This window comes from Oncorhynchus masou, unplaced genomic scaffold (genome assembly GCF_036934945.1).
Source record: "Oncorhynchus masou masou isolate Uvic2021 unplaced genomic scaffold, UVic_Omas_1.1 unplaced_scaffold_3146, whole genome shotgun sequence".
In the NCBI taxonomy this organism is placed as follows: domain Eukaryota; kingdom Metazoa; phylum Chordata; class Actinopteri; order Salmoniformes; family Salmonidae; genus Oncorhynchus; species Oncorhynchus masou.
Genome location: NW_027009563.1, coordinates 17501 through 43413, shown reverse-complemented (window position 1 = coordinate 43413; position 25913 = coordinate 17501). Strand labels below are relative to the sequence as shown.

General features: G+C 45.3%; 1 protein-coding gene across 1 annotated transcript in view; it reads left to right on the top strand.

The window, feature by feature from the left end:
• The first annotated feature begins 4179 nt into the window (after positions 1–4179).
• LOC135534212 (uncharacterized) overlaps positions 4180–25913 on the top strand; it is a 30368-nt gene continuing 8634 nt past the window's right edge. The window contains exons 1-2 of the mRNA XM_064961300.1: positions 4180–5843; positions 11166–12017. Coding sequence (XP_064817372.1) covers positions 4180–5843; positions 11166–12017 — 2516 coding nt within the window. The remainder of the gene's footprint in view (positions 5844–11165; positions 12018–25913) is intronic.

The window sequence follows — 25913 nt, the reverse complement described above, 5'->3', positions numbered from 1 at the left end:
GCTGAGGCTGAAGAGGAAGCAACGACCGTGGCTGGAGCTGAGGCTGAAGAGGAAGCAACGACGGCTGGCTGGAGCTGAGGCTGGAAGGCTGAGGAAGCAACGACCGTGGCTGGAGCTGAGGCTGAAGAGGAAGCAACGACCGTGGCTGGAGCTGAGGCTGAAGAGGAAGCAACGACCGTGGCTGGAGCTGAGGCTGAAGAACGACCGGCTGGAGCAACGACCGTGGCTGGAGCTGAGGCTGAAGAGGAAGCAACGACCGTGGCTGGAGCTGAGGCTGAAGAGGAAGCAACGAACACGGCTGGAGCTGAGGCTGAAGAGGAAGCAACGAACCGTGGCTGGAGCTGAGGCTGAAGAGGAAGCAACGAACACGGCTGGAGCTGAGGCTGAAGAGGAAGCAACGAACACGGCTGGAGCTGAGGCTGAAGAGGCAACGAACACGGCTGGAGCTGAGGCTGAAGAGGAAGCAACGAACACGGCGAGCTGAGGCACGGCTGGAGCTGAGGCTGAAGAGGAAGCAACGAACACGGCTGGAGCTGAGGCTGAAGAGGAAGCAACGAACACGGCTGGAGCTGAGGTTGAAGAGGAAGCAACGAACACGGCTGGAGCTGAGGTTGAAGAGGAAGCAACGAACACGGCTGGAGCTGAGGCTGAAGAGGAAGCAACGAACACGGCTGGAGCTGAGGCTGAAGAGGAAGCTGGAGCTGAGGCGGCCGTGGCTGGAGCTGAGGCTGAAGAGGAAGCACGGCGACCGTGGCTGGAGCTGAGGCTGAAGAGGAAGCAACGAACACGGCTGGAGCTGAGGCTGAAGAGGAAGCAACGAACACGGCTGGAGCTGAGGCTGAAGAGGAAGCAACGAACACGGCTGGAGCTGAGGCTGAAGAGGAAGCAACGACCGTGGCTGGAGCTGAGGCTGAAGAGGAAGCAACGAACACGGCTGGAGCTGAGGCTGAAGAGGAAGCAACGAACACGGCTGGAGCTGAGGCTGAAGAGGAAGCAACGACCGTGGCTGGAGCTGAGGCTGAAGAGGAAGCAACGACCCTGGCTGGAGCTGAGGCTGAAGAGGAAGCAACGAACACGGCTGGAGCTGAGGCTGAAGAGGAAGCAACGACCGTGGCTGGAGCTGAGGCTGAAGAGGAAGCAATGACCGTGGCTGGAGCTGAGGCTGAAGAGGAAGCAACGAACACGGCTGGAGCTGAGGCTGAAGAGGAAGCAACGACCGTGGCTGGAGCTGAGGCTGAAGAGGAAGCAATGACCGTGGCTGGAGCTGAGGCTGAAGAGGAAGCAACGACCGTGGCTGGAGCTGAGGCTGAAGAGGAAGCAACGACCACGGCTGGAGCTGAGGCTGAAGAGGAAGCAACGACCGTGGCTGGAGCTGAGGCTGAAGAGGAAGCAACGACGGTGGCTGGAGCTGAGGCTGAAGAGGAAGCAACGAACACGGCTGGAGCTGAGGCTGAAGAGGAAGCAACGACCGTGGCTGGAGCTGAGGCTGAAGAGGAAGCAACGAACACGGCTGGAGCTGAGGCTGAAGAGGAAGCAACGACCGTGGCTGGAGCTGAGGCTGAAGAGGAAGCAACGACCGTGGCTGGAGCTGAGGCTGAAGACGTGGCTGGAGCTGGCTGAAGAGGAAGCAACGACCGTGGCTGGAGCTGAGGCTGAAGAGGAAGCAACGACCGTGGCTGGAGCTGAGGCTGAAGAGGAAGCAACGACGGTGGCTGGAGCTGAGGCTGAAGAGGAAGCAACGACCGTGGCTGGAGCTGAGGCTGAAGAGGAAGCAACGAACACGGCTGGAGCTGAGGCTGAAGAGGAAGCAACGACCGTGGCTGGAGCTGAGGCTGAAGAGGAAGCAACGACCGTGGCTGGAGCTGAGGCTGAAGAGGAAGCAACGACGGTGGCTGGAGCTGAGGCTGAAGAGGAAGCAACGACCGTGGCTGGAGCTGAGGCTGAAGAGGAAGCAACGACCACGGCTGGAGCTGAGGCTGAAGTTAAGACAGTGACTGAGGCCAGTATTCCAATGGTAACAGTCTTTGACCTGTGCTCTCCTATACTGAGGGATCAATCTGATAGCATTGGGCCAATAGTGATACTGAAGCACCCAGGTCCCATGCTGAGTCACTATGACATCATCGAACTTCCTGATCATGTGACAGGGGAAATGACACCACTCCCTGATCATGTGATACAGGAAGTGACACAGGCAGCATCTGCAATACTGGATTCAGAGTATAGAGATTATCTGAGACACAGGGAGGAAGAGGAAGCGCATGAGACTGGCAGCAGTGTTGACAAAGGATCACTGGCTGAAAAGGTTAAAGAGGAAGTTAGTGAGAAGCTTCCGGAAAAAATCCTCATCTCTAAATCACCCTCTCAGCCTCAGTCCACAACAGTATCAACAGCTGGATCTGATAACACCATTCCTGAGCCCCAGGTAGAAGAGCCTCTTAGGGTTAATCTATTCAGTGGCGCCGCATCCATTAATGATGAGGTCATCGGTGTGGGTTTGTCCATTAAAGATGACGTCATACATGTCAGCCCACCACTCAGTGCTGAGCAGCCAATAAGCAGCCAGCCTCTCAATGTAAACACAGAGGACAAAATGAAACAAAAGAGAACAGAGGAAAGGAAGGAAGAGAGGAGACAAAATGATGAGAAGGCAACAGAGGAGAAGGAAGCAGAGGAGAAGGAAGCAGAGGAGAAGGAAACAGAGAGGAAGGAAGCAGAGAGGAAGGAAACAGAGGAGAAGGAAACAGAGAGGAAGGAAGCAGAGAGGAAGGAAACAGAGAGGAAGGAAACAGAGGAGAAGGAAGCAGAGGGAAGGAAACAGAGAGGAAGGAAACAGAGGGAAGGAAACAGAGGGAAGGAAACAGAGAAAGAAGGAAACAGAGGAGAAGGAAACAGAGGAAGAACATAAAAAGGGGGATGAGAATCTCTCTCAAGAGGAAAAACAAACAGTGGATAATCAACAGGAAATAGAGGAGGACAAGCAGAAAGGAAAATGGAATCAGACAAGTACACAACAGCAGAGTAATGGGACTGATAAGAAAGCAGGAGAGCCAATCAGAGAGACCAGATATCAGCATGTGGAACAGGAGCAGACACAAACACTGACAGAATCACTAGTACTAGTAGCTCTCCATGAGGAGAAAGATGCGAGGAGTGAAATAGCAGACATCCGAGCCAACAGGCCCTCTCATAATCGTTTCTTTTTAGATTGGCGTGGTGGTGATGTGCAGGAGACGACACGGGGAGTGCACAAACAGTTAACGCCGTGGAGCAAACAGGAAGAAAGAGTGTCAGAACAGGTAAAGGAGAGGACAAGACCTCATCTGACCCCAGCCTGGCTCCTTTCGGCTCGTCTAAGGATGGGCTTTGTTCCAGTGGAGACTGTAGCTATTTATCCTCTCCCTCTGCGTTAGAACAAAGTGTCTACCCCACGCTGCCGGTGCCAGCAACAGTGAAGACACAGGAGCCCTGCGAAGAGACTAGAGACCCCTTTGTACCCGATTCGACTGAAAATGCAGCCCTTAACCAATCAGATTCAGTGATTCGTCTGAACCGTTTTGCTCGGCAACAGGAACAAGGACAGCAGCAGGAAAGGCCAGGATCAAGTACTGCCTCAGAGGACTTATCATGTGGTCGTTTAGTTAGACGTGATGGAGGAGGAGAATCAGACAACAACAAACACACCGAGTCCCTCACAGCTTCAACACTGTTGCCGGGGTAACACAGGGAGCAGAAGACCCTGGGCGGTCAGGAAGAGAACGGCAAGTCAGGTGACTGCAACTATGATGTCATCGACAGAGAGAGAGGTCCGGACACAGGGGAGGGAGCGGGGAAAGCTGCTTCTCCTGTAAGGGACTATGGAGTCAGTATCCCCTTTCAGAGCTTCAGCCTTAGTCGTGAAGGAGTCAATATGCCTTCTCATAGTCACAATCGATTCTTTTTAGACTGGGGTAGTGGGGATATGGAGAGAGACAGCAACACAGGGACAGTGGTAAAAGTCCCTGATGGTAGTGAAGAGCCGACAGGTGAAAACCAAAACACTGGGCCCGGTGAAGTCGATGTCCTGTCGGATTCAAACCGCTCGGAGCTCAAGTCAAAAAGTCTGTCGGCGACGGATGAGGAGAATGTTGAGGCTAAGAGTCAGAGAACTGGTGTTATAACACTGACTCGTCAAGATCAATGCAGCGAAACAGAGAACACTGCAGCCCCGTCGGAACGGATTCACACCAAGATGAAACCACACCGCTGGAATCTCCTGCCTCATCATCGTCATCTTCTTCACAGGGAAGAGTCAGCAACGAGGGGCATGGGGTTCACAAGGAGGAGGTCATACCACATAATCCAGACATGGGGGCCCAAACTAACCCCGCCTCAGACCACCAGACCAAAGTGACTGTCCCTGTCAAACTGACCCCAGACCAGGTCACGGACACTCCTGTCGTAGTGGCTGACACTCACCCTGTTCAGGTCAACGCCACTGTACAGGATGCAGACTACAAGGCAGTTGAACCATGTTCAGCTTATGACGTGGTAAAAAACAGAAACGTTGGTGGTACTCGAGAAAGTCCTGGTCTCAATGTCGATCCGGATTCTCATGTGGCCCAGAAGGCCTCCAGCACAACAACATCAACAACAACCACACAAAGCCCCACAGTAGTACAACTGGCTGACTCAGAGAGAGAGGCCGCGGAGGAGGATATTGAGGCCTTGAACAGGAAGAAAGAGAAGAGGATGAAAGCGTTAGGAAAAAGGATGGAAGAGAGGAAACAAAAGCAGAAGAGAAAGAAGGAGGAAAAACATAGGCTCTTAGCAGAGGGTGATGCAGTTCCACAGGATGCCACAGAGCAGACTGGTCCTGCCACAGAGCAGACTGGTGCTGCCACAGAACAGACTGGTCCTGCCACAGAGCAGACTGGTCCTGCCACAGAACAGACTGGTCCTGCCACAGAGCAGACTGGTCCTGCCACAGAGCAGACTGGTCCTGCCACAGAGCAGACTGGTCCTGCCACAGAGCAGACTGGTCCTGCCACAGAGCAGACTGGTGCTGCCACAGAGCAGACTGGTCCTGCCACAGAACAGACTGGTCCTGCCACAGAGCAGACTGGTCCTGCCACAGAGCAGACTGGTCCTGCCACAGAACAGACTGGTCCTGCCACAGAGCAGACTGGTCCTGCCACAGAACAGACTGGTCCTGCCACAGAGCAGACTGGTCCTACCACAGAACAGACTGGTCCTGCCACAGAGCAGACTGGTGCTGCCACAGAACAGACTGGTCCTGCCACAGAGCAGACTGGTGCTGCCACAGAGCAGACTGGTCCTGCCACAGAGCAGACTGGTCCTGCCACAGAGCAGACTGGTCCAGAGCAGACTGGTCCTGCCACAGAGCAGACTGGTCCAGAACAGACTGGTCCTGCCACAGAACAGACTGGTCCTGCCACAGAGCAGACTGGTCCTGCCACAGAGCAGACTGGTCCTGCCACAGAACAGACTGGTCCTGCCACAGAACAGACTGGTCCTGCCACAGAACAGACTGGTCCTGCCACAGAACAGACTGGTCCTGCCACAGAACAGACTGGTCCTGCCACAGAGCAGACTGGTCCTGCCACAGAACAGACTGGTCCAGAACAGACTGGTCCTGCCACAGAACAGACTGGTCCTATCACAGAACAGACTGGTCCTGCCACAGAGCAGACAGACATGTCAATCTGGCAGAACCAGGCAGAACCAGAACAGGCAGAACCAGAGGTAGGCTGGTTGGCTGCTCTCAGATCTCATGCAGCCTCCCTCTCACAGTCCCATCAACAGAACACAGCGGAGTCCTCTGAGAAAACTACAGAACGCAGGTATTGCACTCCTCACTGTACACAGACTGTGTGTGTGTGTGTGTATGTGTATGTGTATGTGTGTGTGTGTGTGTGTGTGTGTGTGTGTGTGTGTGTGTGTGTGCGTGCGCGTGTTGACTAGTGAGTGTTTGTGTTTATTGCATTGTTTTCTGTTGTTACGACACGGCGTCATGGAGATACCGTTGGTTAGAGGGAGATACCACACTGCAAGGAGATACCATTCTGTCAGGGAGATACCTTTGGTTAGAGGGAGATACCTCTGGTTAGAGGGAGATACCATGCTGTCAGGGAGATACCGTTGGTTAGAGGGAGATACCACACTGCAAGGAGATACCACGCTGTCAGGGAGATACTTTTGGTTAGAGGGAGATACCACACTGCAAGGAGATACCACTCTGTCAGGGAGATACCTTTGGTTAGAGGGAGATACCTTTGGTTAGAGGGAGATACCATGCTGTCAGGGAGATACCGTTGGTTAGAGGGAGATACCACACTGCAAGGAGATACCACGCTGTCAGGGAGATACTTTTGGTTAGAGGGAGATACCATGCTGTCAGGGAGATATCGGACCGTCAGTGAGATACCGCATCGTCAGGGAGATACCATGCTGTCAGGGAGATATCGACCCGTCAGGGAGATATCGGGCCGTCAGTGAGATGCCGCGTCGTCAGGGAGATACTATGCTGTCAGGGAGATGCCGCGTCGTCAGGGAGATCCCGCGTCGTCAGTGAGATACCATGCTGTCAGGGAGATACCATGCTGTCAGGGAGATACCATGCTGTCAGGGAGATACCATGCTGTCAGGGAGATACCATGCTGTCAGGGAGATACCATGCTGTCAGGGAGATACCATGCTGTCAGGGAGATACCATGCTGTCAGTGAGATACCGCGTCGTCAGTGAGATACCGCGTCGTCAGTGAGATACCGCGTCGTCAGGGAGATACCGCATCGTCAGTTAGATACCGCGTCGTCAGGGAGATACTATGCTGTCAGTGAGATACCGCGTCGTCAGTGAGATACCGCGTCGTCAGGGAGATACCGCGTCGTCAGTGAGATACCGCGTCGTCAGGGAGATACCATGCTGTCAGGGAGATACCGCGTCATCAGGGAGATACCATGCTGTCAGGGAGATACAGCGTCGTCAGGGAGATACCGCGTCGTCAGTTAGATACCGCGTCGTCAGGGAGATACTATGCTGTCAGTGAGATACCGCGTCGTCAGTGAGATACCGCGTCGTCAGGGAGATACCGCGTCGTCAGTGAGATACCGCGTCGTCAGGGAGATACCATGCTGTCAGGGAGATACCGCGTCATCAGGGAGATACCATGCTGTCAGGGAGATACAGCGTCGTCAGGGAGATACCGCGTCGTCAGGGAGATACCGCATCATCAGGGAAATACCGCGTCGTCAGGGAGATACCGCGTCGTCAGGGAGATACCGCATCGTCAGGGAGATGCCATGCTGTCAGGGAGATACCGCGTCGTCAGGGAGATGCCATGCTGTCAGAGAGAAACCGCGTCGTCAGGGAGATACCGCATCGTCAGGGAGATGCCATTCTGTCAGGGAGATACCACGTCGTCAGGGAGATACCGCGTCATCAGGGAGATACCGCGTCGTCAGGGAGATACCGCGTCGTCAGGGAGATATAGTTCCAGCTCATTAAATTCATGTTGTCACGACCCATAACTCTCTTTTAAGCCCTCTATAGAAGGAATGGTTTATTCAGAAATGTGGTTTCTGGGTTATGGAATCAGAAAGGACAAGACCAAGCCTGTTCATGTGTTATGACCAAACTGGTGATACATCACACAATCTCTGTGATGTTGTTGGCTGCCATTTTTTTTTGTTACCGTATTTTGAAATACAAAAATCACCTTTTACAATATACTACTAGAACACAGGTGATGGTAAAACATCCATTCTCACATAATGTATTGCAATGATCATTCAGTTGCATTACATACTACAGAAACCCCACCTACACTATGTATTTGAAACCTTGATGAGAGGAGCTCTTGAGTTGCTCAGAGGTCTGATGCACTGCATCTCAGTGTTAGAGGTGTCACTACAGACCCCGGTTCAGAGGGGCGTCACTACCGACCCTGGTTCAGCGGTCTGAGGCACTGCATCTCAGTGCTAGAGGTGTCACTACAGACCCTGGTTCAGCGGTCTAAGGTACTGCATCTCAGTGCTAGTGGTGTCACTACAGACCCTGGTTCAGAGGGGCGTCACTACCGACCCTGGTTCAGCGGTCTAAGGTACTGCATCTCAGTGCTAGAGGTGTCACTACAGACCCCGGTTCAGAGGGGCGTCACTACCGACCCTGGTTCAGCGGTCTGAGGCACTGCATCTCAGTGCTAGAGGTGTCACTACAGACCCTGGTTCAGCGGTCTGAGGCACTGCATCTCAGTGCTAGAGGTGTCACTACAGACCCTGGTTCGATTCCAGGCTGATACCATGTAGAACATCACTGTGTGACATTGGACATAGGAAAGGTCATCCTAAGTCATCATGTGTTCTTCAATCCCACAATGCATCAACATGCCCGTCTGAACTATTTCTCTCCTCTATTTCTCTCCTCGTTTTACAAGACATCCGTGACCTTCCACAGAGGAAGAACACAGCCTGTACTTCATAGCAAAGAGTGTAGAGTAGCAACAAAACATCAAATTCTCACCATGTTTCTTCATCGGTACACGTGTAGAGAATCCCGAACGTAATCTATTGCTAGCTGCCTATGACACAGAGAACAGTAATACATGCATTAGTTGTGACAGAGAACAGTAATATGTACATTAGTTGTCAAATCAAATTGATTTACATAGCCCTTATTACATCAGCTGATATCTCAAAGTGCTGTACAGAAACCCAGCCTAAAACCCCAAACAGCAAGCAATGCAGGTGTAGAAGCACGGTGGCTAGGTATCTAGTATAGGTAGGTATTTAGTATTTAGTAAGTATTTATTTATATTTAGTATTTAGTAGGTATTTATTTATATTTAGTATAGGTAGGTATTTAGTATAGATAGGTATTTAGTATTTAGTAGGTATTTGTTTATATTTAGTATAGGTAGGTATTTAGTATTTAGTAGGTATTTATTTATATTTAGTATTTAGTAGATATTTATTTATATTTAGTATTTAGTAGGTATTTATTTATATATAGTATAGGTAGGTATTTAGTATAGATAGGTATTTAGTATTTAGTAGGTATTTATTTATATTTAGTATAGTAGGTATTTAGTATTTAGTAGGTATTTATTTATATTTAGTATAGGTAGGTATTTAGTATTTAGTAGGTATTATTTATATTTAGTATAGTAGGTATTTATTTATATTTAGTATTTAGTAGGTATTTATTTATATTTAGTATAGTAGGTATTTCGTATTTAGTAGGTATTTATTTATATTTAGTATTTAGTAGGTATTTATATATATTTAGTATTTAGTAGGTATTTATTTATTTATATTTAGTATTTAGTAGGTATTTATTTAGTATTTAGTAGGTATTTATTTATATTTAGTATTTAGTAGGTATTTATTTATAGATAGTATTTAGTAGGTATTTATTTATATTTAGTATTTAGTAGGTATTTATTTATATTTAGTATTTAGTATTTAGTAGGTATTTATTTACATATAGTATAGGTAGGTATTTAGTATTTAGTAGGTTTTTATTTATATTTAGTATAGTAGGTATGTCGTATTTAGTAGGTATTTATTTATGTTTAGTATAGTAGGTATTTATTTATATTTAGTATTTAGTAGGTATTTATTTATATTTAGTATAGGTATGTATATAGTATAGGTAGGTATTTAGTATTTAGTAGGTATTTATTTATATTTAGTATAGGTAGGTATTTAGTTTTTAGTAGGTATTTATTTATATTTACTATAGGTAGGTATTTAGTATTTAGTAGGTATTTATTTATATATAGTATAGGTATGTATTTAGTATAGGTAGGTATTTAGTATTTAGTAGGTATTTATTCATATTTAGTATAGGTAGGTGTTTAGTATAGGTAGGTATTTAGTAGGTATTTATTTATATTTAGTATAGGTAGGTGTTAAGTATAGGTAGGTATTTAGTATTTAGTAGGTATTTATTTATATTTAGTATAGGTAGGTATTTAGTATAGGTAGGTATTTAGTATTTAGTAGGTATTTATTTATATTTAGTATAGGTAGGTATTTAGTATTTAGTAGGTATTTATTTATATTTAGTATAGGTAGGTATTTAGTATTTAGTAGGTATTTATTTATATTTAGTATAGGTATGTATTTAGTATTTAGTAGGTATTTATTTATATTTAGTATAGGTAGGTATTTAGTATTTAGTAGGTATTTATTTATATATAGTATAAGTATGTATTTAGTATAGGTAGGTATTTAGTATTTAGTAGGTATTTATTTATATTTAGTATAGGTAGGTGTTTAGTATAGTAGGTATTTAGTATTTCTCTGTAAATCAACGACGGTGGTGTTAATTTCCCTTTTTAAAAACATTTATGTGATTTTCATGGGCCTCTGCCAGTGATTTTTTTTTATTAATATATGAAAACTAATTCAGCCACGTTGACACATCATTATGGATGACATTACCAAAAGAGCAGTGTGAACATGAATGAGAAGTGAACCTAACTTTTGTAGGGTCTGGAATGGCACACCATTCCCTATATAGTGCACTACTTTCAACAGGCGTTGGTTAAGAGTAGTGCACTAGATAGGGAATGTGGACCCCTAGGACTCTGGTCAGATGCGGTGCACTAGATAGGGAATGTGGACCCATTTGGGACACAAAAAATATGACTGAGGAAGTAAACAACATAGAATGACTGTCTGGGTGATGTCTGACTCTGTATGTGTATCCAATGGCACCCTATTCCTAACGGGCCCTGGTCTAAAGAAGTGCACTAGATAGGGAATGTGGACCCATAGGACTCTGGTCAGAAACGGTGCACTCCTCGAATAGGGATGACATTTTGGACGCAAATCCTCTGTGGTAGACTTTTATAACAGAGGTCAGTGGAGAGGACTGTAGTACTATTATATCTGACGAGATGACATCGGCAGTGACATCACTCCTGTCCTTTGAGAAGAGAATGAAGCTATTCTCCCCCCTCCCCCCTCCCCCCTTGGTGGAACACAGCTGTTGCTTTGAAACAGAGGGAAAGGGGGAAGAACCACAACAAATACAGTAAATGCCCACACACACACACACGATAGTGGACAGGACATTTGCTACCTGTCACTGTGTATACCTCTTTGCTAACGACTTCAATGTACCTCTCTCTCATTCCCAACCCTCTGCCTCTCTACAGAAGCTTCCAGCCTTTGGAGCCTCTGGTGTCTCCTGTGGCAGAGTTCCAATCCCCCTCTGAAGAGACCCCTACCCCACTGGCTCCAGCAGAGACCCCTACCCCACTGGGTCCAGCAGAGACCCCTACACCACTGGGTCCGGCAGAGACCCCTACCCTGCTGGGTCCAGCAGAGACCCCTACCCTGCTGGGTCCAGCAGAGACCACTACCCTGCTGGGTCCAGCAGAGACCCCTACCCTACTGGGTCTTGCAGAGACCCCTACCCTACTGGATCAGGCAGAGGCCCCTACCCTACTGTGTCAGGCAGAGACTCCTACACTACTGTGTCAGGCAGAGACCCCTACCCCACTGGGTCAGGCAGAGACCCCTACCCCACTGGGTCAGGCAGAGACCCCTACCCCACTGGGTCCAGCAGAGACCCCTACCCTATTGTGTCAGGCAGAGACTCCTACACTACTGTGTCAGGCAGAGACTCCTACACTACTGGGTTCGGCAGAAACCCCTACCCTACTGGGTTCGGCAGAGACCCCTACCCTACTGGACCAGGCAGAGACCCCTACCCCACTGGGTCAGGCAGAGACCCCTACCCTACTGTGTCAGGCAGAGACTCCTACACTACTGGGTTCGGCAGAAACCCCTACCCCACTGGGTCAGGCAGAGACCCCTACCCTACTGGACCAGGCAGAGACCCCTACCCCACTGGGTCAGGCAGAGACCCCTACCCTACTGGACCAGGCAGAGACCCCTACTCTACTGGGTCAGGCAGAGGAAGCTACCCCAGTAAGACAAAAAAAGAGGCAGACAGAGGAGCAACCAGCCCATGAAAAAGAGACCCCAGGACAGACAATTAGCGGGTAAGTTCCCAGTCCTATGACTGACATCATTCAATTATTATTTATACAATGTTACCCTCTTAGATGTTAAGTCCCCTGTTTAGGGGACATTGAGCGGTTCTGGACCGGTTCCGACTGATATTTGAGTGCTCTGTGAACGTTGCGGGGTCCCGTGCCCTATAATGTTAGAAAGGCCCATCTGTTTGCTACCAGTCTGTCAGCAGAGATGACTTGAAGTGTCAGGTTTCACACCCCACATTTGCATAGAGAGTGATGTGTCACATTTCCTGGCCTAACAAAAAATCAAATCAAATTTTATTAGTCACATGCGCCGAATACAACAGGTGTAGTAGATCTTACAGTGAAATGCTTACTTAAAAGCCCTTATCTGACAATGCAGTTCAAATTAAAAACAATAAAAAAAAAATACGAATAAGAAATAAAAGTAAAAAGTAATTAAAGAGCAGCAGTGAAATAACAATAGCAAGACTACATACAAGGGGGTACCGGTACAGAGACAATGTTCGGGGGCACCGGTTAATTGAGGTAATATGTACATGCAGGTAGAGTTATTTGTTAAGCGGAGCAGCACAGGGGACTTCGACCAGGAATCAGGGATGAATGAACCAAGACATTTATTGTCACACAGGGAGAGATGAAGTGCAGATCCAGGGAAGCTCAGATGACTTGTAGGAAACCAGATGTAGAGAGCTGAGGTTGGAGTGAGCTGGGTTGGGACAGGGTAAACAGGTCCGGAGGAGGGGAGTCCATGGGAGTGATGAGTTGAATCCAGAACAGGGTAGCAGGGTGGTGAGATGTGGAACAGGAGACAGGAACCAGAGTCAGAGCGGCAAAACTGCAGTGAGAGGAGAAACAACGTCAGGCAAGGAAACAGACACAGCAGGATACAGGATCTTAAATAACAACAAATAGATAGCAGTATGACTGACTGAACGGAGATCTGGCAGAGTGGAAGTGGCAGGACTGAGTATTTGTAGACGTCTTGATTATGGAACAGGTTGCAGCTGGTGGGGAACTGCTCTAACTCCAGCAGACCTGTCTCCAACCACACAATCACAAACACAGAGAGAGAAGAAGAGGGAGAGGGAGAGAACTGGGGGAATGGATGCAGGTCTAAGAGACACTGGATATCCACTAGGGGGTGTAGCAGAAGCAGATGTGACATTATTAAAATTTGGGGCCGCAGGTAGCCTAGTGGTTAGAGTATTGGACTAGGAACTGAAAGGTTGCTAGATCGAATCCCTGAGCTGACAAGGTAAAAATCTGTCATTCTGCCCCTGACCAAGGCAGTTAACCCACTGTTCCTAGGCCATCATTGAAAATAAGAATTTGTTTTTAACTGACTTGCCTAGTTAAATAAAGGTAAAATAAATGTTTTTTTAAAAGTGACTATGCACAGATGATAGCAGCAGTGTAAAGGGGGGGGGGGGGCAATGCAAATAGTCTGGGTGGCCATTTATTATATGTCACTCCCTTTGGTTCCTTCCCTATATATGTTTATCCCTTTGATTCCTTCCCTTTATTTGTCACTCCCTTTGATTCCTTCCCTATATATGTCACTCACCTGTGGTTCCTTCCCTATATATGTCTCTCCCTTTGGTTCCTTCCCTATATATGTCACTCCCTTTGGTTCCTTCCCTTTATTTGTCACTCCCTTTGATTCCTTCCCTATATATGTCACTCACTTTGGTTCCTTCCTTATATATGTCCCTCCCTTTGGTTCCTTCCCTATATATGTCACTCCTTTTGGTTCCTTCCCTATATATGTCCCTGCCTTTGGTTCCTTCCCTATATATGTCACTCCTTTTGGTTCCTGCCCTTTATTTGTCACTCCCTTTGATTCCTTCCCTATATATGTCACTCCTTTTGGTTCCTTCCCTATATATGTCCCTCCCTTTGGTTCCTTCCCTATATATGTCACTCCTTTTGGTTCCTTCCCTATATATGTCACTTCCTTTGGTTCCTTCCCTATTGATGTCACTCCTTTTGGTTCCTGCCCTCTTTATGTAACTCCCTTTGGTTCCTGCCCTCTTTATGTCACTCCCTTTGGTTCCTTCCCTATATATGTCACTCCCTTTGGTTCCTGCCCTCTTTATGTCACTCCCTTTGGTTCCTTCCCTATATATGTCACTCCCTTTGGTTCCTGCCCTATATATGTCACTCCCTTGGGTCCTTCCCTATATATGTCACTTCCTTTGGTTCCTTCCCTATTGATGTCACTCCTTTTGGTTCCTGCCCTCTTTATGTCACTCCCTTTGGTTCCTGCCCTCTTTATGTCACTCCCTTTGGTTCCTTCCCTATATATGTCACTCCCTTTGGTTCCTTCCCTATATATGTCACTTCCTTTGGTTCCTTCCCTATTGATGTCACTCCTTTTGGTTCCTGCCCTCTTTATGTCACTCCCTTTGGTTCCTGCCCTCTTTATGTCACTCCCTTTGGTTCCTTCCCTATATATGTCACTCCCTTTGGTTCCTGCCCTCTTTATGTCACTCCCTTTGGTTCCTTCCCTATATATGTCACTCCCTTTGGTTCCTGCCCTCTTTATGTCACTCCCTTTGGTTCCTTCCCTATATATGTCACTCACTTTGGTTCCTTCCCTATATATGTCCCTCCCTTTGGTTCCTTCCCTATATATGTCACTCCTTTTGGTTCCTTCCCTATATATGTCCCTCCCTTTGGTTCCTTCCCTATATATGTCACTCCTTTTGGTTCCTTCCCTATATATGTCCCTCCCTTTGGTTCCTTCCCTATATATGTCACTCCTTTTGGTTCCTTCCCTATATATGTCACTTCCTTTGGTTCCTTCCCTATTGATGTCACTCCTTTTGGTTCCTGCCCTCTTTATGTCACTCCCTTTGGTTCCTTCCCTATATATGTCACTCCCTTTGGTTCCTGCCCTCTTTATGTCACTCCCTTTGGTTCCTTCCCTATATATGTCACTCCCTTTGGTTCCTGCCCTATATATGTCACTCCCTTGGGTCCTTCCCTATATATGTCACTTCCTTTGGTTCCTTCCCTATTGATGTCACTCCTTTTGGTTCCTGCCCTCTTTATGTCACTCTCTTTGGTTCCTGCCCTCTTTATGTCACTCCCTTTGGTTCCTTCCCTATATATGTCACTCCCTTTGGTTCCTTCCCTATATATGTCACTTCCTTTGGTTCCTTCCCTATTGATGTCACTCCTTTTGGTTCCTGCCCTCTTTATGTCACTCCCTTTGGTTCCTGCCCTCTTTATGTCACTCCCTTTGGTTCCTTCCCTATATATGTCACTCCCTTTGGTTCCTGCCCTCTTTATGTCACTCCCTTTGGTTCCTTCCCTACATATGTCACTCCCTTTGGTTCCTGCCCTCTTTATGTCACTCCCTTTGGTTCCTTCCCTATATATGTCACTCACTTTGGTTCCTTCCCTATATATGTCCCTCCCTTTGGTTCCTTCCCTATATATGTCACTCCTTTTGGTTCCTTCCCTATATATGTCCCTCCCTTTGGTTCCTTCCCTATATATGTCACTCCTTTTGGTTCCTTCCCTATATATGTCCCTCCCTTTGGTTCCTTCCCTATATATGTCACTCCTTTTGGTTCCTTCCCTATATATGTCACTTCCTTTGGTTCCTTCCCTATTGATGTCACTCCTTTTGGTTCCTGCCCTCTTTATGTCACTCCCTTTGGTTCCTGCCCTCTTTATGTCACTCCCTTTGGTTCCTTCCCTATATATGTCACTCCTTTTGGTTCCTGCCCTCTTTATGTCACTCCCTTTGGTTCCTTCCCTATATATGTCACTCCCTTTGGTTCCTGCCCTATATATGTCACTTCCTTTGGTTCCTTCCCCAGGTGTCATCGTTTCTGTTTCATGTCGTTGTTCATGTGTCGTGTTTTATATTATGTTTTCATTTATTTATTAAATTATTCACTCCCTGAAATTGCTTCCCGACTCTCAGCACACATCATTACAACACTTCAGAAATTTTTGACAATTTATTTTGCCAGAAATGTGAGCTCCAGACCTTTCTAGAACTATGCACCATTACTAGTTACTGTTTAAGGCCATTTCGTGAGAAATAATTACGCTTGGGTATGTCTATTTAGGCAGAAATCTACATTTTGCCAAAACGTTCAACAGATTTTAATAGTCAACAACTCAGACTGTAATAAGGTACAGAGGTGGGACCAAGTCATGTGACTGGAGTCTGACTCGAGTCCAAGTCATGTGACTCGGGTCCAAGTCATGTGACTCGGGTCCAAGTCATGTGACTCGGGTCCAAGTCATGTGACTCGAGTCCACACACCTCTGGTAAGGTGTAATAGTGGCAGATGTAACTCACGGTGATCCATGGTTACCGTTCAACGTTATCCCTTCAGATAATTAACAAGTATTGTACTTTATGGTAATAAGGCTTCTTATTGTGAAGTGTTGGATGTTACATGTTAGTATTCACTCTGTTAATTAGTCTGTCACAGGGTAGTAGTCTACACTGCATTCTGGGCCTGGTGCTACATCTCTGTCTGTCTTCCAGATGGTTGAAGAACAAAATCCAGTATAAAAAAAATGGGATAAAAAAAGAGCCTCACTGTAATCCTGTATTAGCAGAGATTTTCTAGGGATTGTGTCCTACTATCCGTTCATGTACTGTAACCATAACAACGTGACAATAGACAGCATGGATGATTTGTAATTCACCAGATGACTTGTTGAGCGCTGGAAAATAAACGTTCATTTATCCTCGTGGAAAGAATCAATTCTTCAGGCGTTGGATACCGCGACATTAGGATGTTTTTGAGGTACAGAATGTCTGGTCTTCTTTGATGCTCCTATGGATGGAACTCTGTGTTGAACTCTTATTGGAACGCAGATTCCTTCACTCTCTCAACCTGTATCTGTTGTTTATGTCATTGTAATAGTGAAGTCCGGTGTCGACTTGTTACTATATGAAAGAGCCTGCATGTTCAGTCCAGGACTAGGCTTGATTGCGTCCCTGAGATAGCGTAGTCTCACTTCCAGACACTTTGTTGTGATCTGCAGGACAGCTAACTCTTGTCTCACTATGAAGGTACTTGGTAGGTAGAGGCTTGTGATGGGCAGACCTGAGTTTAGATACTATTTTAAATCATTCAAATACTTTTAGTGTTTGCTTTATCCTGCCTGGATTTTCTGATATGTGGCTGTTATAGTGGTTCCTTTACACCAGGCAAGTGCAATTGAGTACAGATTTGTATTGGAAACCAAAGGGTGCAAGGTTTATGATAGCAGGTGTTTGGGCTTTGGCTTGACCAGTGTTCTCCAGTCTAGATTTTTACTGGTTGATGTCATTGCAGTGAGCCCAGCCTGCTACAGTGTTACGGTGCAGTGAACCCAGCATGTTACGGTGCAGTGAACCCAGCATGCTATAGTGTTACGGTGCAGTGAACCCAGCATGTTAAGGTTTTACGGTGCAGTGAACCCAGCATGTTAAGGTTTTACGGTGCAGTGAACCCAGCATGCTATAGTGTTACGGTGCAGTGATCCCAGCATGCTACGGTTTTACGGTGCAGTGAACCCAGCATGCTACGGTTTTACGGTGCAGTGAACCCAGCATGCTACGGTTTTACGGTGCAGTGAACCCAGCATGTTACGGTTTTACGGTGCAGTGAACCTAGCATGCTACGGTTTTACGGTGCAGTGAACCCAGCATGTTACGGTGTTACGGTGCAGTGAACCCAGCATGTTAAGGTTTTACGGTGCAGTGAACCCAGCATGCTATAGTGTTACGGTGCAGTGAACCCAGCATGTTACGGTGCAGTGAACCCAGCATGCTACGGTTTTACGGTGCAGTGAACCCAGCATGCTATAGTGTTACGGTGCAGTGAAACCAACATGCTATAGTGTTACGGTGCAGTGAACCCAGCATGTTACGGTTTTACGGTGCAGTGAACCCTGCATGCTACGGTTTTACGGTGCAGTGAACCCAGCATGCTACGGTTTTACGGTGCAGTGAACCCAGCATGCTACGGTTTTACGGTGCAGTGAACCCAGCATGCTACGGTTTTACGGTGCAGTGAACCCAGCATGCTACGGTTTTACGGTGCAGTGAAACCAACATGCTATAGTGTTACGGTGCAGTGAACCCAGCATGTTATAGTGTTACGGTGCAGTGAACCCAGCATGCTACGGTTTTACGTTGCAGTGAACCCAGCATGCTACGGTTTTACGGTGCAGTGAACCCAGCATGCTACGGTTTTACGGTGCAGTGAACCCAGCATGTTATAGTGTTATGGTGCAGTGAACCCAGCATGCTATAGTGTTACGGTGTAGTGAACCCAGCATGCTATAGTGTTACGGTGCAGTGAACCCAGCATGCTATAGTGTTATGGTGCAGTGAACCCAGCATGCTATAGTGTTACAGTGCAGTGAACCCTGCATTCTACGGTGCAGTGAACCCAGCATGCTATGGTGCAGTGAACCCAGCATGCTATGGTGTTACGGTGCAGTGAACCCAGTATGCTACGGTGCAGTGAACCCAGCATGCTATGGTGTTACGGTGCAGTGAACCCAGTATGCTACGGTGCAGTGAACCCAGCATGCTATGGTGTTACGGTGCAGTGAACCCAGTATGCTACGGTGCAGGGAACCCAGCATGCTACGGTGCAGTGAACCCAGCATGCTATAGTGTTACGGTGCAGTGAACCCAGCATGCTATGGTGTTACGGTGCAGTGAACCCAGCATGTTACGGTGCAGTGAACCCAGCATGTTATGGTGTTACGGTGCAGAGAACCCATCGTGCTAAGGCCATATGGAGATGTTTACATTTGTGATTTGAACAGCTTTGGTAACATTGACATTAGCTTGCGGAAAACCTTTCAAGTCTTTCCTTCTAATAGTTCTTGAATCTGCCACCTCCATCTCTGTGATTTTGTCTGTGTATTTTTATCTCTCTTTTGTTACTCTCTCAATGGATCTAAATAATTTTATATTCCTCTTCCCTTTGTCTCTCTCTCTGTTTCTCTCTCTTTGTCTCTTTCTCTCTCTCTCTCTCTCTCTCTCTCTCTCTCTCTCTCTCTCTCTCTCTCTCTCTCTCTCTGTCTCTCTCTCTCTCTTTCTCTCTCTTTCTCGCTCTCTCTCTCTCTCTCCTTCTGTCTCTCTCTCTGTCTCTCTCTCTCTCCCCCCCTCTCTCTCTCTCTCTCTCTCCCCCTCTCTCTCTCTCTCCCCCCCCCTCTCTCTCTCTCTCTCTCTCTCTCTCCCCTCTCTCTCTCTCCCCCCTCTCTCTCTCCCCCCCTCTCTCTCTCTCTCTCTCTCTCTCTCTCTCTCTCCCCCCTCTCTCTCTCTCCCCCTCTCTCTCTCTCCCTCTCTCTCTCTCTCTCTCTCTCTCTCTCTCTCTCTCTCTGTCTCTCTCTCTCTCTCTCTCTCTCTCTCTCTCTCTCTCTCTCTCTCCCTCTGTCTCTGGTGTAAATCCTTGAAGCCATCCCACATGCCAGGGCAGACACTTGCTGCCTGTCAGTCAACAGTTGTCCTATCACTCCGGCCGTAGAGGGTCATGGGGGGGAGAGAGAGAGGAGGATACAATACAAACGCCTACTAGCAGATTCCATTTTGTATAAATAACTACTAACAGTTGTGTGTGTCGAGTGGGCTTGTCACATGCTTGAGTGTGTGTTCTTGGGCAGTGGTGGAAAAAGTACCCAATTGTCATACCTCAGTAAAAGTAAAGATACCTTAATAGAAAAATTACTCAAAATGATTTAAAAGTGAAAGTCACCTAGTAAAATTCTATTTGAGTAAAAGTCTAAAAATATTTGGTTTTAAATAAACTTAAGTATCAAAAGTGAAAGTAAAAGTATAAATCATATAAAATTCCTTATGCTTAGCAAACCAGACGGCACAATTGTCTTTCTTCCTTCAGATCAGTAGGGATGACCAGGGATGTTCTCTGTTTAGTGAGTCCTCCAGATCAGAGGCAGTAGGGATGACCAGGGATGTTCTCTGTTTAGTGAGTCCTCCAGATCAGAGGCAGTGGGAATGACCAGGGATGTTCTCTGTTTAGTGAGTCCTCCAGATCAGAGGCAGTAGGGATGACCAGGGATGTTCTCTGCTTAGTGAGTCCTCCAGATCAGAGGCAGTAGGGATGACCAGGGATGTTCTCTGCTTAGTGAGTCCTCCAGATCAGAGGCAGTAGGGATGACCAGGGATGTTCTCTGTTTAGTGAGTCCTCCAGATCAGAGACAGTAGGGATGACCAGGGATGTTCTCTTGATAAGTGTGTGAATTGGACAATTTCTGCTAAGCGTTCAAAACGGAACAAGTACTTTTGGGTGTCAGGGAAAATGTACGGAGTAAAAAAATACATTATTTTCGTTAGGAATGTAGTGAAGTACCGCTGTGGTGGCAGGGTATCCTAGTGGTTAGAGCGTTGGACTAGTAGCCAAAAGGTTGCAAGTTTGAATCCCCGAGCTGACAAGGTACAAATCTGTCGTTCTTCCCCTGAACAGGCAGTTAACCCACTGTTCCTAGGCCGTCATTGAAAATAAGAATTTGTTCTTAACTGATTTGCCTAGTTAAAAAAAAAAGAAAGAAAAAAGTAAAAGTTGTAAATAGTAAAATGAAGTACAGATACTGTCCAAAAAAACTTTAGTAGTACTTTCAACTATTTTTACTGAAGTACAAATAAAATAAAATAAATTACATCACTGTTCTTGGGTGTATGTGTACTTAGTGTGTGTGTGTGCATGTGTGTGCGTACATACTATATGTGTGTGTTGGTGTGTGTATGCAGTGTGTATACATAGTGCTTGGACGTAATGTGTGTGTGTGTTTCACTCTGTCCCTGGAGGCTGTCCTTGCTGTCAACCCCCGACTCTAGTGACTCGTGGAGCTGGAACTCTGTCTGTGTTTGTGGAGTGGTGGTGTCGGAATTTGAGGCTGCGCTCAGCTCAGTGTGTGTGTGTGTGTGAGTGTGTGTGTGTGTCTGAGTGTCGGCACAGGCAGTCTGAAGTCATTGGCTCACAGGCCAGAGCAGAGGCAGGCTGGAACAAACAGGGTTCAAAAGAAACACTTGTGTGTGTGTGTGTGTGTGTGTGTGTGTGTGTGTGTGTGTGTGAGCAGCGTAGCGTCTGGGGTATCTACAGCAAAACGTAAAGAGTAGAAAAGCGCTCTTGCGTCTTCAGCTTAGTTCTGTGAGGAGGGAAATGAGTGGAACGATAACCTCTAGTCTCTGAAGGGATTCTACATGACTCCTCTGTGTCGGGTGAGTTGACTTGACTGTTGTTCTTTCTGTCTGTGTTTGGTCACTCCTGCTGTTACAAGTTATTTTCTCTCTGCTGGTCGTTTTGTCTCCTATCGTGTGACGGATGAGTTGTTTAGGTTTTCTCCGTGTGTTGCCGACGTAGGTAACAACGATAACTACCACAGCCGGCTCTGACCTAACCCAAATGCTGGGAGGGAGAGTGAGAGAAAGAAAGAGAAGGAGGAGGGAGAGAAGGAGGGAGAGAAGGAGAGAGGGAGAGGGAGAGGGAGAGGGAGAGGGAGAGAGACAGAGACAGAGACAGAGAGAGAGAGAGACAGAGACAGAGACAGAGACAAAGAGAGAGAGAGAGAGAGAGAGAGAGAGAGAGAGAGACAGAGAGAGAGATAGAGAGAGAGAGAGAGATAGAGAGAGAGAGAGAGAGAGAGTAAATTACAGGGAGGAAAAGACGGGTGAGGGCATGTTTATGTTTTCTCTCTCTCAATTCAAATGGCTTTATTGGCATGGGAAGCATATGCTTACATATGTTTATATATCCAGTGTTGTGACAATGTGCAAATAGTGAAAGTACAAAAGGGAAAATAATTAAACATAAATATTGGTTGTATTTACAATGGTGTTTGTTCTTCACTGGTTGTCCTTTTCTCGTGGCAACAGGTCACAAATCCTGCTGCTGTGATATTGGCACACTGTGGTATTTCACCCAGTAGATATGGGTGTTTATCGAAATTGGGTTTGTTTTCAAACTCTTTATGGATCTGTGTAATCTGAGGGAAATATGTGGTCATACATTTGCAGCAGGTGAGGAAGTGCAGCTCACAGAACACGGGTATAAGTGGGATCATGGGGAAGATGGATGACACCTGAAGGGTTTGGAGACGAGCACAAGGACAGGTGAAACAGATCAGGGCGTGACACTCTGTTAAGGTCCAAATAGCATTCTAGTTTGTTTTGTTGTTGTTAAATCTTTCCAATGTGTCATGTTATTTACTCTTTTTTTTCTCATGATTGGGTTGGGTCTAATTGTGTTGCTGTCCTGGGTCTCTGTCTCTCTCTCTGTCTCTCTCTCTGTCTCTCTCTCTGTCTCGCTCTCTTGCTCTCTCTCTCTTGCTCTCTCTCTCTTGCTCTCTCTCTCTCTCTCTCTCTCTCTGTAATTTCTGCCACTTGAAAAAAAAAATGTTATCGACCATGACTGATATCAAATGTGAGTTGGTTTCAGGGGTGTGGTTTGATGTGGTTGTCTCTTGTCTGTGTTCACAGGTGGGACGAGTTGATTTAGCCAATAAACTTCAGTTGGTTTGCGACCGTGACAAAATTGGTTCGACTTTGGATAGCCTATCTCCGGGGCTCGTTCGTGACCGTCAATAAATTACAAATTGTAAATGAGCCAATTATGCTTTCAGTATTTGTATATGAATTTCTACAAGTTATAGTTGGTTTGAGGTTTTTAAATCATTGAAATGTGGAGCTATTAGAAGTTTAACACAATGTCCCATGTACATTGTGTAATTTACAGATGGTTCCTAACTAGCCCCAGAGGGATATCCAAAGTCAAACTAAATTTACCACACACTGTGGACATGTATGCAGGGTTCAAATAAACATTAATTTATGCTGTGATGGAGTCACGACCACAAGACAAGACTGACTTTATGACCAAACTTATCCTATTTACACTTTGTAGTCCATTTTTTAGTTATTTTTTTTACAGTAGAATAAATGTTTCGGACTCATATCGATGTCACGTAGGTTGTTTTCTAAATGAGAAGTTGTTGTTTAGGGGCTCTTTAATCAGTCTGGGACTAGGTTGTTCTGTCTATAGTAAACATTACTGGTAGCTTGGCTCTCGTCTGGGTGTCCCACAAAACAAATTAAATGTCAAGTCAGTTTAACGTTTGGATTGAACTTCAACGTCCCACGCTCCTGCACGTAAGAGGTTCTAGACACACTGTGAGAAACCGCAGACACCCTTGACAGTCTTCGAATGGCGGTGGGTCTGTGATCTGAATAGCAGTTTTGTTTGTGTAGGTGTGTGTCTAAATACTAGATCTCTAAATTGCCATTTGAATGACAGAGTGTCTGTGTGACTGTTAGTGTTTTCATCAGTCATGATGATGATGTACATCAGAGAGCACTGGAATAGGATGCAACCTACGTTTTAGTACCAAGAGACTAGTTGCCATGGCAATTGATAATCGTTACGGCGATTGAGAGTGATAATCTAAATTGCTGTCATTCGTTTTACCAGCCAGGAAGATGTTTAATAACGCTTCACTATTAGAGGAAGTTAATGAGTTGAACGATAATGATTCACTATTAGAGGAAGTTAATGAGCTGAACGATAATGATTCACTATTAGAGGAAGTTAATGAGTTGAACGATAATGCTTCACTATTAGAGGAAGTTAATGAGTTGAACGATAATGATTCACTATTAGAGGAAGTTAATGAGTTGAACGATAATGCTTCACTATTAGAGGAAGTTAATGAGTTGAACGATAATGATTCACTATTAGAGGAAGTTAATGAGTTGAACGATAATGATTCACTATTAGAGGAAGTTAATGAGTTGAACGATAATGATTCACTATTAGAGGAAGTTAATGAGTTGAACGATAATGCTTCACTATTAGAGGAAGTAAATGAGTTGAACGATAATGCTTCACTATTAGAGGAAGTGAATGAGTTGAACGATAATGATTCACTATCAGAGGAAGTAAATGAGTTGAACGATAATGATTCACTATTAGAGGAAGTAAATGAGTTGAACGATAATGATTCACTATCAGAGGAAGTTAATGAGTTGAACGATAATGTTTCACTATCAGAGGAAGTTAATGAGTTGAACGATAATGATTCACTATTAGAGGAAGTTAATGAGTTGAATGATAATGCTTCACTATCAGAGGAAGTAAATGAGTTGAACGATAATGATTCACTATCAGAGGAAGTTAATGAGTTGAAGGATAATGATTCACTATTAGAGGAAGTTAATGAGTTGAACGATAATGATTCACTATCAGAGGAAGTTAATGAGTTGAACGATAATGTTTCACTATCAGAGGAAGTTAATGAGTTGAACGATAATGATTCACTATTAGAGGAAGTTAATGAGTTGAATGATAATGCTTCACTATCAGAGGAAGTAAATGAGTTGAACGATAATGATTCACTATCAGAGGAAGTTAATGAGTTGAAGGATAATGATTCACTATTAGAGGAAGTTAATGAGTTGAACGATAATGATTCACCATCAGAGGAAGTAAGTGACTTGAACGATAATGATTCACTATCAGACGAAGTAAATGAGTTGAAGGATAATGATTCACTATCAGAGGAAGTAAATGAGTTGAACGATAATGATTCACTATTAGAGGAAGTAAATGAGTTGAACGATAATGATTCACTATTATAGGAAGTTAATGAGTTGAACGATAATGATTCACTATTAGAGGAAGTTAATGAGTTGAACGATAATGATTCACCATCAGAGGAAGTAAGTGACTTGAACGATAATGATTCACTATCAGACGAAGTAAATGAGTTGAAGGATAATGATTCACTATCAGAGGAAGTAAATGAGTTGAACGCTAATGCTTCACTATTAGAGGAAGTGAATGAGTTGAACGATAATGATTCACTATTAGAGGAAGTTAATGAGTTGAACGATAATGCTTCACTATTAGAGGAAGTAAATGATTTGAACGATAATGATTCACTATTTGAGGAGGTATATGAGTTGAACGATAATGATTCACTATTAGAGGAGGTATATGAGTTGAACGATAATGATTCACTATTAGAGGATGTATATGAGTTGAACAATAATGATTCACTATTAAAGGAAGTTAATGAGTTGAACGATAATGATTCACTATTAGAGGAGGTATATGAGTTGAACGATAATGATTCACTATTAGAGGAGGTATATGAGTTGAACGATAATGATTCATTATTAGAGGAGGTATATGAGTTGAACGATAATGATTCACTATTAGCGGAGGTATATGAGTTGAACGATAATGATTCACTATTAGAGGAGGTCTATGAGTTGAACGATAATGATTCACTATTAGAGGAGGTATATGAGTTGAACGATAATGATTCACTATTAGAGGAGGTAAATGAGTTGAACGATAATGATTCACGATTAGAGGAAGTTAATGAGTTGAACGATAATGATTCACTATTAGAGGAAGTTAATGAGTTGAACGATAATGATTCACTATTCGAGGAGGTCTATGAGTTGAACGATAATGAATCACTGTTAGAGGAGGTCTATGAGTTGAATGATAATGATTCACTGTTAGAGGAGGTCTATGAGTTGAACGATAATGATTCACTATTCGAGGAGGTCTATGAGTTGAACGATAATGATTCACTGTTAGAGGAGGTCTATGAGTTGAACGATAATGATTCACTAGTCGAGGAGGTCTATGAGTTGAACGATAATGATTCACTATTCGAGGAGGTCTATGAGTTGAACGATAATGATTCACTATTAGAGGAGGTATATGATTTGAACGATAATGATTCACTATTCGAGGAGGTATATGAGTTGAACGATAATGATTCACTGTTAGAGGAGGTCTATGAGTTGAACGATAATGATTCACCATTAGAGGAGGTATATGAGTTGAACGATAATGATTCACTATTCGATGAGGTATATGAGTGGAACGATAA